General features: G+C 59.7%; 2 protein-coding genes across 4 annotated transcripts in view; one reads left to right on the forward strand and one right to left on the reverse strand.

Moving 5' to 3' along the window:
* SLC66A2 (solute carrier family 66 member 2) overlaps window positions 1-1,664 on the forward strand; it is a 46,042-nt gene extending 44,378 nt beyond the window's left edge. For 2 of the 3 annotated variants that reach the window (XM_024754837.1, XM_024754838.1), the window contains one exon: window positions 1-1,664. In XM_024754837.1, the coding sequence (XP_024610605.1) occupies window positions 1-143 (143 nt within the window). In that variant the 3' untranslated portion in view covers window positions 144-1,664. The other variant, XM_024754839.1, reaches the window with a different exon arrangement.
* A 3,162-nt stretch (window positions 1,665-4,826) lies between these two features.
* Window positions 4,827-11,731, reverse strand: part of KCNG2 (potassium voltage-gated channel modifier subfamily G member 2) — a gene marked incomplete at its 5' end in the record, with an annotated part of 28,323 nt that continues 21,418 nt past the window's right edge. Inside the window, one exon of the mRNA XM_024754820.1 lies at window positions 4,827-5,414. Within this exon, the coding sequence (XP_024610588.1) occupies window positions 4,827-5,414 (588 nt within the window). The remainder of the gene's footprint in view (window positions 5,415-11,731) is intronic.

Below are 11,731 nucleotides of genomic sequence, written 5' to 3' on the forward strand. Positions count from 1 at the left end.
GCGCGCCCCTGCAGTTCTCAGTGTGCGGGCTGCTGCAGGTGCTGGTGGACCTGGCCATCCTGGGGCAGGCCTACGTGTTCACCCGCCACCCCCTAAAGCCGGCCCCCCACGCAGCGCACCCCGCCAGCGCCAAGGCCCTCTGAGGCAGCCGGGAGGACGAGGATGTGGGACCACGGGCCGTGGGCTCCGGCCAGGCCACCTGTCCTCCCCGAGTGGGGCAGGTGGGTGCTGCGGCCCCGAGACAGGGTCCCAGCCGTCGGGTCTTGCTCAGCTTCTGTGGCTCTCGGGGGGTGATGGGGGCCTGGGTGCCGACATGGTGCTCTGTTATCTAGGACTCGTGTGAGCAGGTTCTCCCCCCAGGCTGGCGCTGTTCTCAAAGTGACGGAAAAGCAGGTCTCCTCTCCCACTTTGGCTCAAAATACTGCTGGCTGGAGCCTGGGTCATGTTCACATACCAGGAGGAGGCCACCCTGGGCCCTGCAGGACCGAGGACCTCAGGAAACCTCCACATCTCAGCCCCCGTGGCCTCGACGTGGCTGATGGGGCCGAGGGGGCCTGCAGCTGGGCTGGGGAGCCCCAAGATGGGAGAGACGGGGGGCAGGAGTGAGAAATGGCACCAGGAGAGCCCAAGTCCCAGCCCACGGAGCCCGCAGCCTCAGACTGGCTGGGGGTGACTCTCGGCAGGGTCGGGCCCGGGACACGTGGGGGTGAGGTACCGAAGCATTGCGGGGCTCTGGTTGCGCAACCCCAGGTAGGCGCCTTTCCAGGGCCCCCGGTAGCCTCGCTGCTCTGCCGGCCCCTCCTGGGCAGGCTGCTGTGGACCCACCATCTCCAGCCGGGCTCTGGCCAGTGTGAGCCCCGAGGTGTTGGGAGCGGGGCCTGGGTTCTCTGTGGGTGCTGGGGCGTGGCGGGTGCAGCAGCCCCCGGGGCTGCCTGGGAAGGCCGAGGGCCCGGGCCTGGGGCCGGGCAGACCCACTGGCCGTCGCCACGGCGGGCTACCGCACAGGCATCCCTTTCCTCTGGGAACCGTGTGCTTGCGGACATGGCCTTAGGCGTCTGTCTTCCAGGCCTGGAGCTGCCTGCGGGTCAGGGCAGGGGACAGCGAGGCAGGTGTCCCCCATGCTGTGCGGGGCATCCCTGCCGCCACCCTCCTCCCGTGCAGCCCTCCGCATCGGCTGTGCCTGGTGGTGGTGGGGTGCTGGTCTGACACTGGTCCCCCTTCGGTTTACACGAGCATCTCAGCCGTGCCCAGCGGCCCTGCTCCAACTCCGGGCCCCGCAGGGCAAGTGTTCAGATGCTTCCACAAGGCTCCCGCAGGCGCTTTTCCTTCCCCCAGGCAGAGGGGTGGCTCTGTAGTGTCCACGGCCCTGGGGCTGGTGCCAAAGCTGCAGCGTCTGCTATGGCCAGTGGAAGGCGTGCGGAGCCGTTTCCTCCTCCTGAGTTTTCCTCAAAAACTCCTGAATGTTTGAGGATCCTGCTTAGTTCTCTGGCCTGCAAGATGCTTTGAAAACGTTTACTTTTTAAAAATGAAAGGAGATGTCTGTAGCAGTCATTGCCTCCAAATTGAAACATTACCAGTTGCAGGGGTGACCTACATGCCACGTGTGGGAGCACTGCTGATTCTGTCAGGGTGGCTTTAATTCAATAAACTGCTCGTGGATCCAGCGTGGCCTTGTGAGTGGAGTCGGAGTGGGGGGTCCAGGGCAGAATAAAGGACCGGTCTCGTCCTCATTCACCTCAGGGGACCCCAGGGAAGGGCTGGGCCAGCGTCTCCTCCTTGGGGGACAGTTGTGGCCCCTGTGAGACCGGGGCTGCTCCCTCAGGCCCCCCGGGGACAGTGAGCGTCCTGTGCCAGCAGGGCCAGGCGGGGGGAGGTGGTGGCGCCCTGGTCTCCGCCAGTTCACACAGTTCCCTTAACAACGGGATGCCTCAAAAGGTTGGGGAGTGTCTCCTTTAAAGGCCAAAAGAAGTGTTTCAAGGAAAACCGGTAATTCTGTATAGCAAGTAGGGTTGGATCCCTTTGTACCGAGCAGTTTTTTTTTTCATGGAGAGTATTTCTGCTGAGGGCAAGACCAAAAGAATCAACAAAGTCGAAATACGCGGAAGTGATATATTTTACGTTTTTTCAGTGAGTCACCCCAGCCTGTAGCGCTGGCCTCGGAGATTCTGAGTGAGCTGATCAAAGGTGGTGACATCCGATGTGGCCGCCCCAGGCAGCAGGGAGCCTCGGTGTGGACCCTGGAGCCCATGTACTGAATCACGCAGGACAGGGGTCCTGCTCTGGGGGTAGATTTTGTTTTCCTTCTGATAATGTGTTAATTGAAAATAACTTATTTTAATTAAAAAATTAATGCCGTAGAAGTTCAAATACTTAAAAAAAAAACCATGAAGGTGCCTTTTGGGGACTTCACTACTGAGCCGGGAAACGGCACTGAACAGGCTCCTGTGTTCCTCCGGGGAGCGAGCCCTAGAGCTGCGCTTCAGACACAGAGAAGAGAGAGCTGTTTCACAGGCCCAGCTGCTGCCCCGGCCGAGAGAGCTCTGAACCCCGAGCTCTGGGCACAGCCATCCACAGGGGAAAGGGCAGACGTTTTTAATAGCCCCACGAGGAGTGGGGCTTCTAGTGAAAAAAATACATGAAGGTCACTTTTCCCCCCCAAACCCTAAACATCCTATTTATTTTTATAGCTCTTCCTCTCAACGAGGATAGCATTTTGGAAATGGGAACAAAATGGTGCTGTTGCCCCAGCTCCTGGGGTGTGTGAGAAAGTTCATCTCGTTCAGTTGAGCTTCTGAAAGCTCTGAGCAGATAAAGAGCTGCGAACGGTGCCGGCACCCTGCCCACGGCTCTCGAGCTGCCCTCACCACCCCAGCCCTGGTATCCAGCTGGCCAAGAAGAAACTGTGTGTGTGTGTGCGTGCGTGCGCGCGGGCAGGGGCGGGGGATGCATTTTTCCGAAGATAAGGCGTGCAGGAATTGGGGCTATTTTGGGAGCAAATGTGGGGGTTTCCAACCCTCAACATTGACAGTGGAGCATGTTCAGCCCTGGAGCTGCCCTGTTCAGTCTGAGTGGCACACGCGGGTCAGCTGGGGGGTGGGGGAGGGCCCGTCGGGGCCCAAGGGAGGATGCACAGCCTGTGCAGAAAGCAGCCCCGAGGGGAAGGGGAGCGCTGGCTGATTCCTGGAATGGCACAGCACAAGTCACCCCCTAAACGCTTTGCAGACGTTTTGGGGTCAACCAGACAGCTCTGGCGGGGACCAGGATCCTGCATGTTGGGGCTGTGGAGCCAGAGGGTTCTTCGGGATCACTCTGGTTGTACCGATGGGGAAACTCAGGTGCAGAGGGGGGTGCCTGGCCCACGCAGCCTGCCCACTGGTTTGGTGGCCAGAGCAAACCCAGTGCCCCCGCGTCAGCGAGTCGTGAGTCGGCGGGAACTGACCTTGGCTCTCTGCACAGCACTTGGGGGGTTGAGACAGCTGCATTCGCGAACTCAGTCTCCTGGCCTCCCTCCTGCAGTGCTTTCGAGCGTTTTCAGCAGGTGGCCAAGGAGGCAGCGATGGCAACACCACGTCTTGCAGGAGACGCACAGAGCTGTCCCACAGGGGTGCCTCCAGTCTGGGTTTCCTTGGCGTGCATGAGGGAGCAGGCCGGCGGGGACCTGGCCAGTTCCCGGCCCCCAACCCAGATGGGCAACCGAGGCCACAGCTAGCGGAGCCTTCCAGAGCGCAGCCGGAGGGACCGTGGGGGGGGGAGGGTCGGGGTGGCGGTGGGGAGACGGAACAGACAAGCCAGCGGCTGGCGCTCCGCCCACGTGGTGGGCAGTGGGTGTGCTCCGCCCCTCCCCACACACCCGCGGTTCCCAGCAGGATGGCCGACGGGCACCCCATCCCGTGACTCGAGGTGGCCTCTGGTCTTGCAGGGTGCCTAGGTGCCCTCAGAGCCACTGCAGCGCGGGGGGGGGGGGCGGGGGGGACAGGGGACAGCTGCCTTGGGTTACTCCACCGCTGACCGAACCCTTGCAGGGAAAATCGGCAAGGCCTCCCCGCCCCACAGGAGGAACCGCTTCTTCCCGGACGACCAGCCAGCCGTGCTGGGTGACGAGCGATGTGACGAGCATAGATTCCTCTGGCCTCCAGAGAAGCAGCTCAGTCACCCCGGGCGGGGCGCCCGAGGGGAGGGTGGGGCCGGCTGATGTGCAGGCCTTCAGCTTTGCCGGGCATTTTCAGGGGCGAACAGATGAGGAGGGATCCCGGAAGATCCCCACGGAGCTTGTGCCGGGGAAGGGAGGTCAGAGGTCAGGGCTGGGACCTCCCTCCCCTGAAGGAACTGGCGTGCTGTGAGCATCAGTGTCACACCTCTGTCGCTATCGCTTGGCAGCGATGTGGCTTCTGCAGTGGGTGACACGGCGGGCGCAGGAAGGGACTGCGCCCCACCCCCACTGCGTCCCACCAGTGACGCGCAGGGGAAGGTCAAGGTGAGGCCTGGGGATGAGCTACAGGCTTGGAGCTTCTGGGATCGCTGAATTTACTTTTAGCTGGCCATCACGGAGTCAAAAGTCCAGAGACAAAAGGAAAGCGGAGGACAGGCTAGTGACGCTCCTTGGAGTTCAACTCTCTCAAAGCACAGGATGGCTGTGATCCCCGATTCAGGCCGGGGTCAGCCCCGGGCCAAGTTCTGGGCTGTGCGGGGCGAGCAACATGCACGGCAAAGGGAGCCGGGCCCCCAAGTCGTCCCCGTCCGTCCGTGCGCGGCGGGAGGCGAGAATGCGGTCTGGTCCTGGAGCTCCAGGGGAGCAGCCTCTTCGCCGGTGCCGCGTCCCCGCCGGGTCAGGGCGGCCCCGCGGATGCCCACAGCCCGGCCGCGGCCTCAATGCTGCTGAGCGCCACCACCTGCCCGGGGAGGCTGCGCGGCACCATGTCGCCGTAGCCCACGGTGGTCATGGAGATGACGGCCCACCAGTAGCTGGCCGGCACGCTGGAGAAGTCGCGGCGTGCGCCCAGCTCGCGCTCGGCCAGGTGCACGAGTGGCGCAAAGAGGGCCATGGCCACGCAGAGGAAGAGCAGAAGCAGCCCGACCCCGCGCGCGCAGCGGCGCACGGTCAGGCCGAGCGAGCGCAGCCCCAGCGAGTGGCGCGCCAGGCGCATCACGTAGAGCACGCGCAGCGCGCGCAACAGCCGCAGCACCAGCCCCGCGCGCTCCAGCAGCTTGTTGCCGCCTGCGCCCGGCCGCGCCGCCAGGCCCACGAGCAGCGACACGTAGAAGGGCAGGATGGCCAGGATGTCGATGATGTTGAGCGGTGTCCGCAGGAAGGCACACTTGCTCTCAGCCTGCAGCGAGCGCAGCAGGAACTCGAAGGAGAACCAGGCCACGCACACCGTCTCCAGCACGAATAGGTTGCGGCACTTGGGGGAGCACTCGCCCTGGGGGGGGGAGAAGGGGACACGTGTTGGGGGCAGGGAGGCCTGTCCCTCCCGGGCTGCCCTTCCTCCTGACGCCCACCCGTGCACATGTGCCACTGTAAGGGCAAGGGTTGTAAACCAAAAAAGCCCAATTCCTGTAAAAAGAAAAACAACACAAAAATTTACTGGGAGGTTGGCTTCCCACAGGAGAGCAATCAGAGCTCAGCTGACCAGCTCCCCAGCAAAACCAGAGAAAATCGTTAAAAAACAACCACTTAAAGTCTCTGGAAACACTCCTAAGGACAACAGAAAATGAAAAATGTATTCAAGAAAATCTGTGGAAATTGGTTTAAAAAGGAGAGTCTTTGGTATTTGAACCGAGACTCCCCCAGCGTCCCAGCTCAGCGAGGAGGCGGCTCCAGTCCAGAGGCTGCAGCCATCAACGCGGGGCTCCCTGTCCCCGTGGGCTGAGTCCCCGGAGAGTGCAGCTGGGAAGAGGGACACCTGCTCCCACACAGCCCCTACTCCTGCAGTGGAATGGAGGCTGTACCTTGAGGACGCCGGGACCCCCAGAGCCCTCGCCCCAGCTTGTGAGGGTGGTTCCATGCCAGGAGAGACGACGGAGAGGACCTCAGCCCGCTGGCTCCCCGTCTCTCTGCAGGGCACTCAGCTCAGAGAATGGGGGTCACCAAGGAAGGAGCTTGCCACTGCCCCACCCCCAGGCCCAGAGCCCTGGCACAGAGATGCTGTGTAGCGGAGACGCAGACTGCAAGTGAGATGCCCCTGATCACTTCCCAGAGGAACCGACTTCATTTGCAACAGAAAGTGGTGAAGTTCAAACCCAAGGGTGCTCTCAAGAGTGGTAGAGGTTGCAGTGAAGGAAAACAAGAGGACGTTTGTGGACCTAATGAAGACACAGCCTAGGCTGTGGGGTGGCCAGTTTGCAGGAGAGAACTGGGGTGCAGAACTGGAGGAGCCCTCCTGGGGTCAGCACTGACCTCAGAAACTGTTCCATCCTGAGAGCCGCAATGCGGCTGGATTGGCTGCTAGAGGAATTTATGCCCAAGGGCAGCTGAAAACAATAGAGCAGTCAGCCAGCAATTAGAGGACTTTCAAAGTTCCCTCAGGGAAAGAGACCCAAGTGCTACCAAAAGCAGTGTCCTCCCAGAGTGACTGGGCCTCTTAGAGGAGCAGCGCCAAGGGCTGAACATGTGTGCCTGCGTGCGTGCGTGCGTGTGTGCGTGCGTGTGTGTGTGTGGGGGGGGGCAGGGGGCAGGGCAGGAATAGACTTCACTAAAAGAATCCAACCAATCACTAAACAGGCAAATGACAGTAATGTGCCCCGAACTGGGGGGCAGGGGAAGGCAATATCCAGTGTTCCTAAATTGTATTGTCTAAAATGTCTAGTTTTCAATAAAAAAATCATAGTGCAGGCAAAAAAACAGTGAAGTATGACCCATACGTCAGAAATCAGGCAACAAAAACTGCCAATGAGACCAAACGTCAGATTTAACAAAAAGTTTCAAAATTGCCATTATAAATACATTCACAGAACTAAGGAGAACTTGATTAAAGAAGTAGTGGAGGGGGCTTCCCTGGTGGCGCAGTGGTTGAGAGTCCGCCTGCCGACGCAGGGGACACGGGTTCGTGCCCCGGTCCGGGAAGATCCCACATGCCGTGGAGCGGCTGGGCCCGTGAGCCATGGCCGCTGAGCCTGCGCGTCTGGAGCCTGTGCTCCGCAGTGGGAGAGGCCACAGCAGTGAGAGGCCCGCATACCGCAAAAAAAAAAAAAAGAAGAAGTAGTAGTGGAAGGTATGATGACAATCCATTCCATCAGATGGAGAATATCAATAAAGAAAAATTTAAAAAGAACCAAGTGGAAATTTTGAAGTTGAAAAGTACAATAACAAAAAATTCACTATAGGAGCTCAGCAGTGGATGTAAACTGTCAGAGAAAAGGTTTGGTGAACTTGAAGATCGACTGGTGACGATTACGCAGGCTGAAAACAGAGGGACGCAAGGATCGTGCTGGAACCAAGGAATCCAGGTACCAGCAGGAAGGGGAGAGGAGAGGAGGAGAAGAGTGTTTGAGAAACCGTGGCTGAAAACTTCCAAATCTATTGAAAAACAAGGACCTACACACCCAGGAAGCTCACTGAGCTCCAGCAGGGAAAAGACATCACAGGAAAAATGCTGACCGCCAAAGACAAGGAGGAAACCTTGGAAGCAGCAGAGACAGCGATAGGTCACCTGAGAGCTCACTCTGGTGAGATTACGCCTACATCTCAGCAGAAAGCAGTGGGCAGCGTGTTCAAAGTGCTCAGAAGACACCCGAGAATCCTACATCCAGCAACGCTGTCATTAAAAAATGAGGGTGACATAAAGACTTGCCCAGATAAACAAGACCGAGAGCTGCCTTACAAGAACTCGAAAGGAAGGTCTTCAGGCTGAAAACCAGTGACCCCAGAGTCTTCTTAGATGTGATACCAAAAGCAGGAGCAAACAAGATAAAAAAGATGAATTAAACTTAATCAAATTTAAAACGTAATCGCTTCCAAGGACACTGTTATGGCCTGAAATGCTCCTCTTCCAAACCCTTCTGTTCAAGCCCTGACTGTTAGTACCTCAGAAGGTGACTTTTTGGAGATGAGGTCTTTAAAGACAATGCGCAGAATGGGAGAATATATTTACAAATCATATACGATAGGGACTTGTATCTAGAATACAGAAAGAATTCCTACGACTCAACCATAAAAAAGACAAACAACCCAATTAAAAAAATTGGCAAGGGATCTGAATAGACCTTTCTCTGAAGAAGATACACAAGTGGCCAAGAAGCGCATGAAACGGGGCTCAACACCGTTAATCATCAGGGAAGTGCAGATCAAACCCACTCGAAGGTCCCACTTCACACCCACCAGCACGGCCAGAATGACAGCGCAGACGACAAGTGTTGGAGAAATTAGGGCCTCGTGCACTGCTGATGGGAACATGCAACCGTCCAGTCACTTTGGACAAGAGCCTGGCTGTTCCTCATACAGTTCCTCACATGACCCTGCAATTCCACCCCTGCCGTGAGCCCAGAGAAGTCAATATGCACGTGCACAAAGAAACTGCACACGGATGTTCGTGGCCGCATGACTCACAAGAAGTGGAAACAACCCAAATGTCCATCCGATGATTAATGGATCAACAAAACTTGGTAGCGCCATACGATGGGACATTATTGGGCCACGGAAACGAATGAAGCGCTCATTCCTGTTACAACACACACGAACCCTGAAGATAGTTCAGAGTGAAAGGATCCAGTTACACAAGACACGTGCTGGGTGGTTCTGTTCTTACGGATCCAGAACAAGGAAATCTATAAAGACAAAGTTGATCCGTGGTTGCTTGGGGCTGGTGGGGGGAGAGATGGGGCCGGGCAGTGAGTGCTGAAGGCACTGGGTCTCTTTTGCGAGGTGGAAATGCTCTAAAATCAGACGGTGGTGATGGCAGCACAACCTGCGAACGTATGAAAACCCGCTGAATCGTACACTCAAACTGGGCAAATTGTACAGCGTGTGGATTATATATCAGCAAAGCTTTTGTTTAGTTTTGTTTTTGCAGTACGCGGGCCTCCCACTGCTGCGGCCTCTCCCGTTGCGGAGCACAGGCTCTGGACACGCAGGCTCAGCGGCCATGGCTCACGGGCCCAGCCGCTCCGCGGCATGTGGGATCTTCCCGGACTGGGGCACGAACCCTTGTCCCCTGCATCGGCAGGCGGACTCTCAACCACTGCGTCACCGGGGAAGCCCAGCAAAGCTAGTTTTTAAAAAAGACTTATTAATTAATCCCAGAGTGTGGCTGGCTGGGTGTGGACAGTGAGTGAGGACCCCGGTGTCTGGGCTCCGTGTGCAGGGGCGTCCAGAGCGGAAGCCAGAGAGCGTGCAGACCTCCCCAGCTGCCCCCGTCTGGCCACGTCTCACCTTTGCCCCCGAGCCCCCAGCCAGCCCAAGTCCCCTCCCCAGGTTACCTCTATCACTGCTGAGGAACAGAAGGAAAGGTCAGGGGAACACACCAGACTCAGCGGACGCCCCTGATGCTCTCTGCTGTCAGTCTCGGCACAGCTCACACGGCGTGAGGGGACCCGGGGCCTTGCACCACCCCCACCTGGCTCACGTCCCTCTGAGTCCCCGCCCAGCAAGAAGTGGTGAGCTTCCATCGCCACGCGGACCGGAGGTGAGGACCCGCCTGGTGCTCCCAACGGGGGGCAGGTCGTGGTTCAGAAGACATTTGCAGCACTGGCCTCGGTGTCCTGAGGGCACAGAGGTGGGCAGGACCCCGCAGGGCTGCTCCCCAAGCCGGACACCAACTTGTCAACGGGGAACCTGGGGCACCCCGACTCCCGCTAACCTCTCCGATTTGCACTTTCTGAGCCAGCCGCCCAGTGCCCAGGGCGCTTTACGCGTATCGAGCGGAGCCTGGCGTTCTCATTAATGAGCTGTCTGAGCCCAGCGCCTTGGCCTCTACATCAGTCACCCTCCCGGTCGTGCGCCTGGAAAACCCGGCCGTGTGCTTACTTCCCCGCGTGGCCCCGGACATAAGGGTGGGCCCCGGGGAAGGTCACAGCTTTAGGATAAAGCCCTGAATGTCACTGGGCAGGTCCATCCTCAAACAGAGGTGATGGCGGCTCCAGCTGGACGAAGGGCTCCCACCCCATCTCGGTCTCGGACCCGCTCGTGGGGCGCACAGGTGGAAAAGCCGAGTCCACTCCCGAGCAGCGGGGGGGTGGGTGTGGGGGGGTGGGCGCTCCAAGCTTTGAGGGTGAGCCTGGGGCACACCCTTGTCAGGCTCTGAGAGGTTACAGCACCTCCCAGGCAGCGCTGATGCCCCGGGCCTCTGACCACCTGGCACGGGCCCTGGACAGGAGCCAGCAGGGGTGTCCCGCTAGGCCTGGGGCCTTAGGACAGAGCAGCTCCAGGATTTAGGCAGGAAGACGCAGCTGGGGCCGCGGGGACTGACAGGGTTGGAAACCTGGGTGGGGGAAGGGGACCTGCTGGTCAGTGAGCAGGAGAGGAAGGTGGAGCCCCAGGTCGTACCTGCCTCACCTGCTCGGGACTCTGATGACCTCAGCCCAAGGGGTGCTTGGGGGTCCCGTGACCCACCGCCCCAGGAGCACCCCCGACGACGCCCGTTCGTCCAGGCCGACCTGGGGCTCTGGGTCCCCCGTCATCCCTGGGCCAAGTGCAGCCGCTGGCCCCCTTTCAGGTGGGCTGCGGCCACGTGTGCTGGTGGGGGGGAGGGACAAAGGTCCCCCAGTCCGCCCGCCCCGTGCTGGAGGAGCGACCTCAGCGCTCCGGCCTGGAGCCAGACCCATCCGGTGGGTCCGGGAAGAGGCACGTACTGTGAGCGCCTCCCCTCACCCGCTTCAGGACCAGCCAGGAGGTTCACTGGAGGCAGCTCTTTCTGGAACTTTTAGTCCAGAAAATGACGCTGATTTATCATAATTTGACACATCTGGCCTATTTGGCCAAAACTGGGTCAGCGGTAAATCTATGTTTCGCTGGTTCACCCACTTCTGAAGGCCCCACTGCCTGCACTTTCACTGACGCCGGTAATTAGGCCATAACTGCCCCGCACGGGCTGCTGTGCGCCGGCCGCGGGGCGATGCCGCCCCTGCCCGAGCCGAGAGGACCTTTCACACCCCGCCTGCCCGGCTCGAGGCTGGGGGCCCCAGTCGTCTGCTCTTCGTGCCCTCCGCTCCCTCCGAGGGCTGACTATCGGGGCCGGACAGGGCGTCTGCTAACGGCTGCCGCCCCCCTCAGCTGTCGGGGTGGGAGGGGAGGGCTCGGGTCTCAGGGGCTTGTGGGGGACACGGAGACTCCGGAGCGATCGTTTCTGGAGGGAGAGAAGGTGGACCCTACACCCTGGGACGGTCGCGGGCAGTGGGGGACCTCCGTGTCTGGTCTCGGTGGGTGGGACCCTCTCACCTCCACACCACCCTTCGCGTCCCCCGGGGGTGTTCCCATGAGAACCGCAGGGCCACCTCTGACCCCAGGAAGACGGCCTAGAACGTGCCAGAGCCACTCAAATGGACCAGCGACCCCCAGAGCCCAGGGAAAGGGCTCCCCCTTCAGAATCACAAGCACCTTTCGGCTCCACAGAGGAAACAAAGGAGCAGCAAAGGGAATCCCAGGACCCAGAGCCCCTTTCTCTGGCTGGGCCGCTACCACACTGGAGCCCTGACCCCCTCTCAGCCCCTCCGCCTCCGGCCACCCGTGGGTGCGGGGAGCTGAGGGCGCAGCATCTGCTGTAAGGAACCCCTGGGCTCCGCAGGCTGGACCACGGGC

This window comes from Neophocaena asiaeorientalis, unplaced genomic scaffold, assembly GCF_003031525.2.
Source record: "Neophocaena asiaeorientalis asiaeorientalis breed wild unplaced genomic scaffold, Neophocaena_asiaeorientalis_V1.1 scaffold124, whole genome shotgun sequence".
Lineage (NCBI taxonomy): Eukaryota > Metazoa > Chordata > Mammalia > Artiodactyla > Phocoenidae > Neophocaena > Neophocaena asiaeorientalis.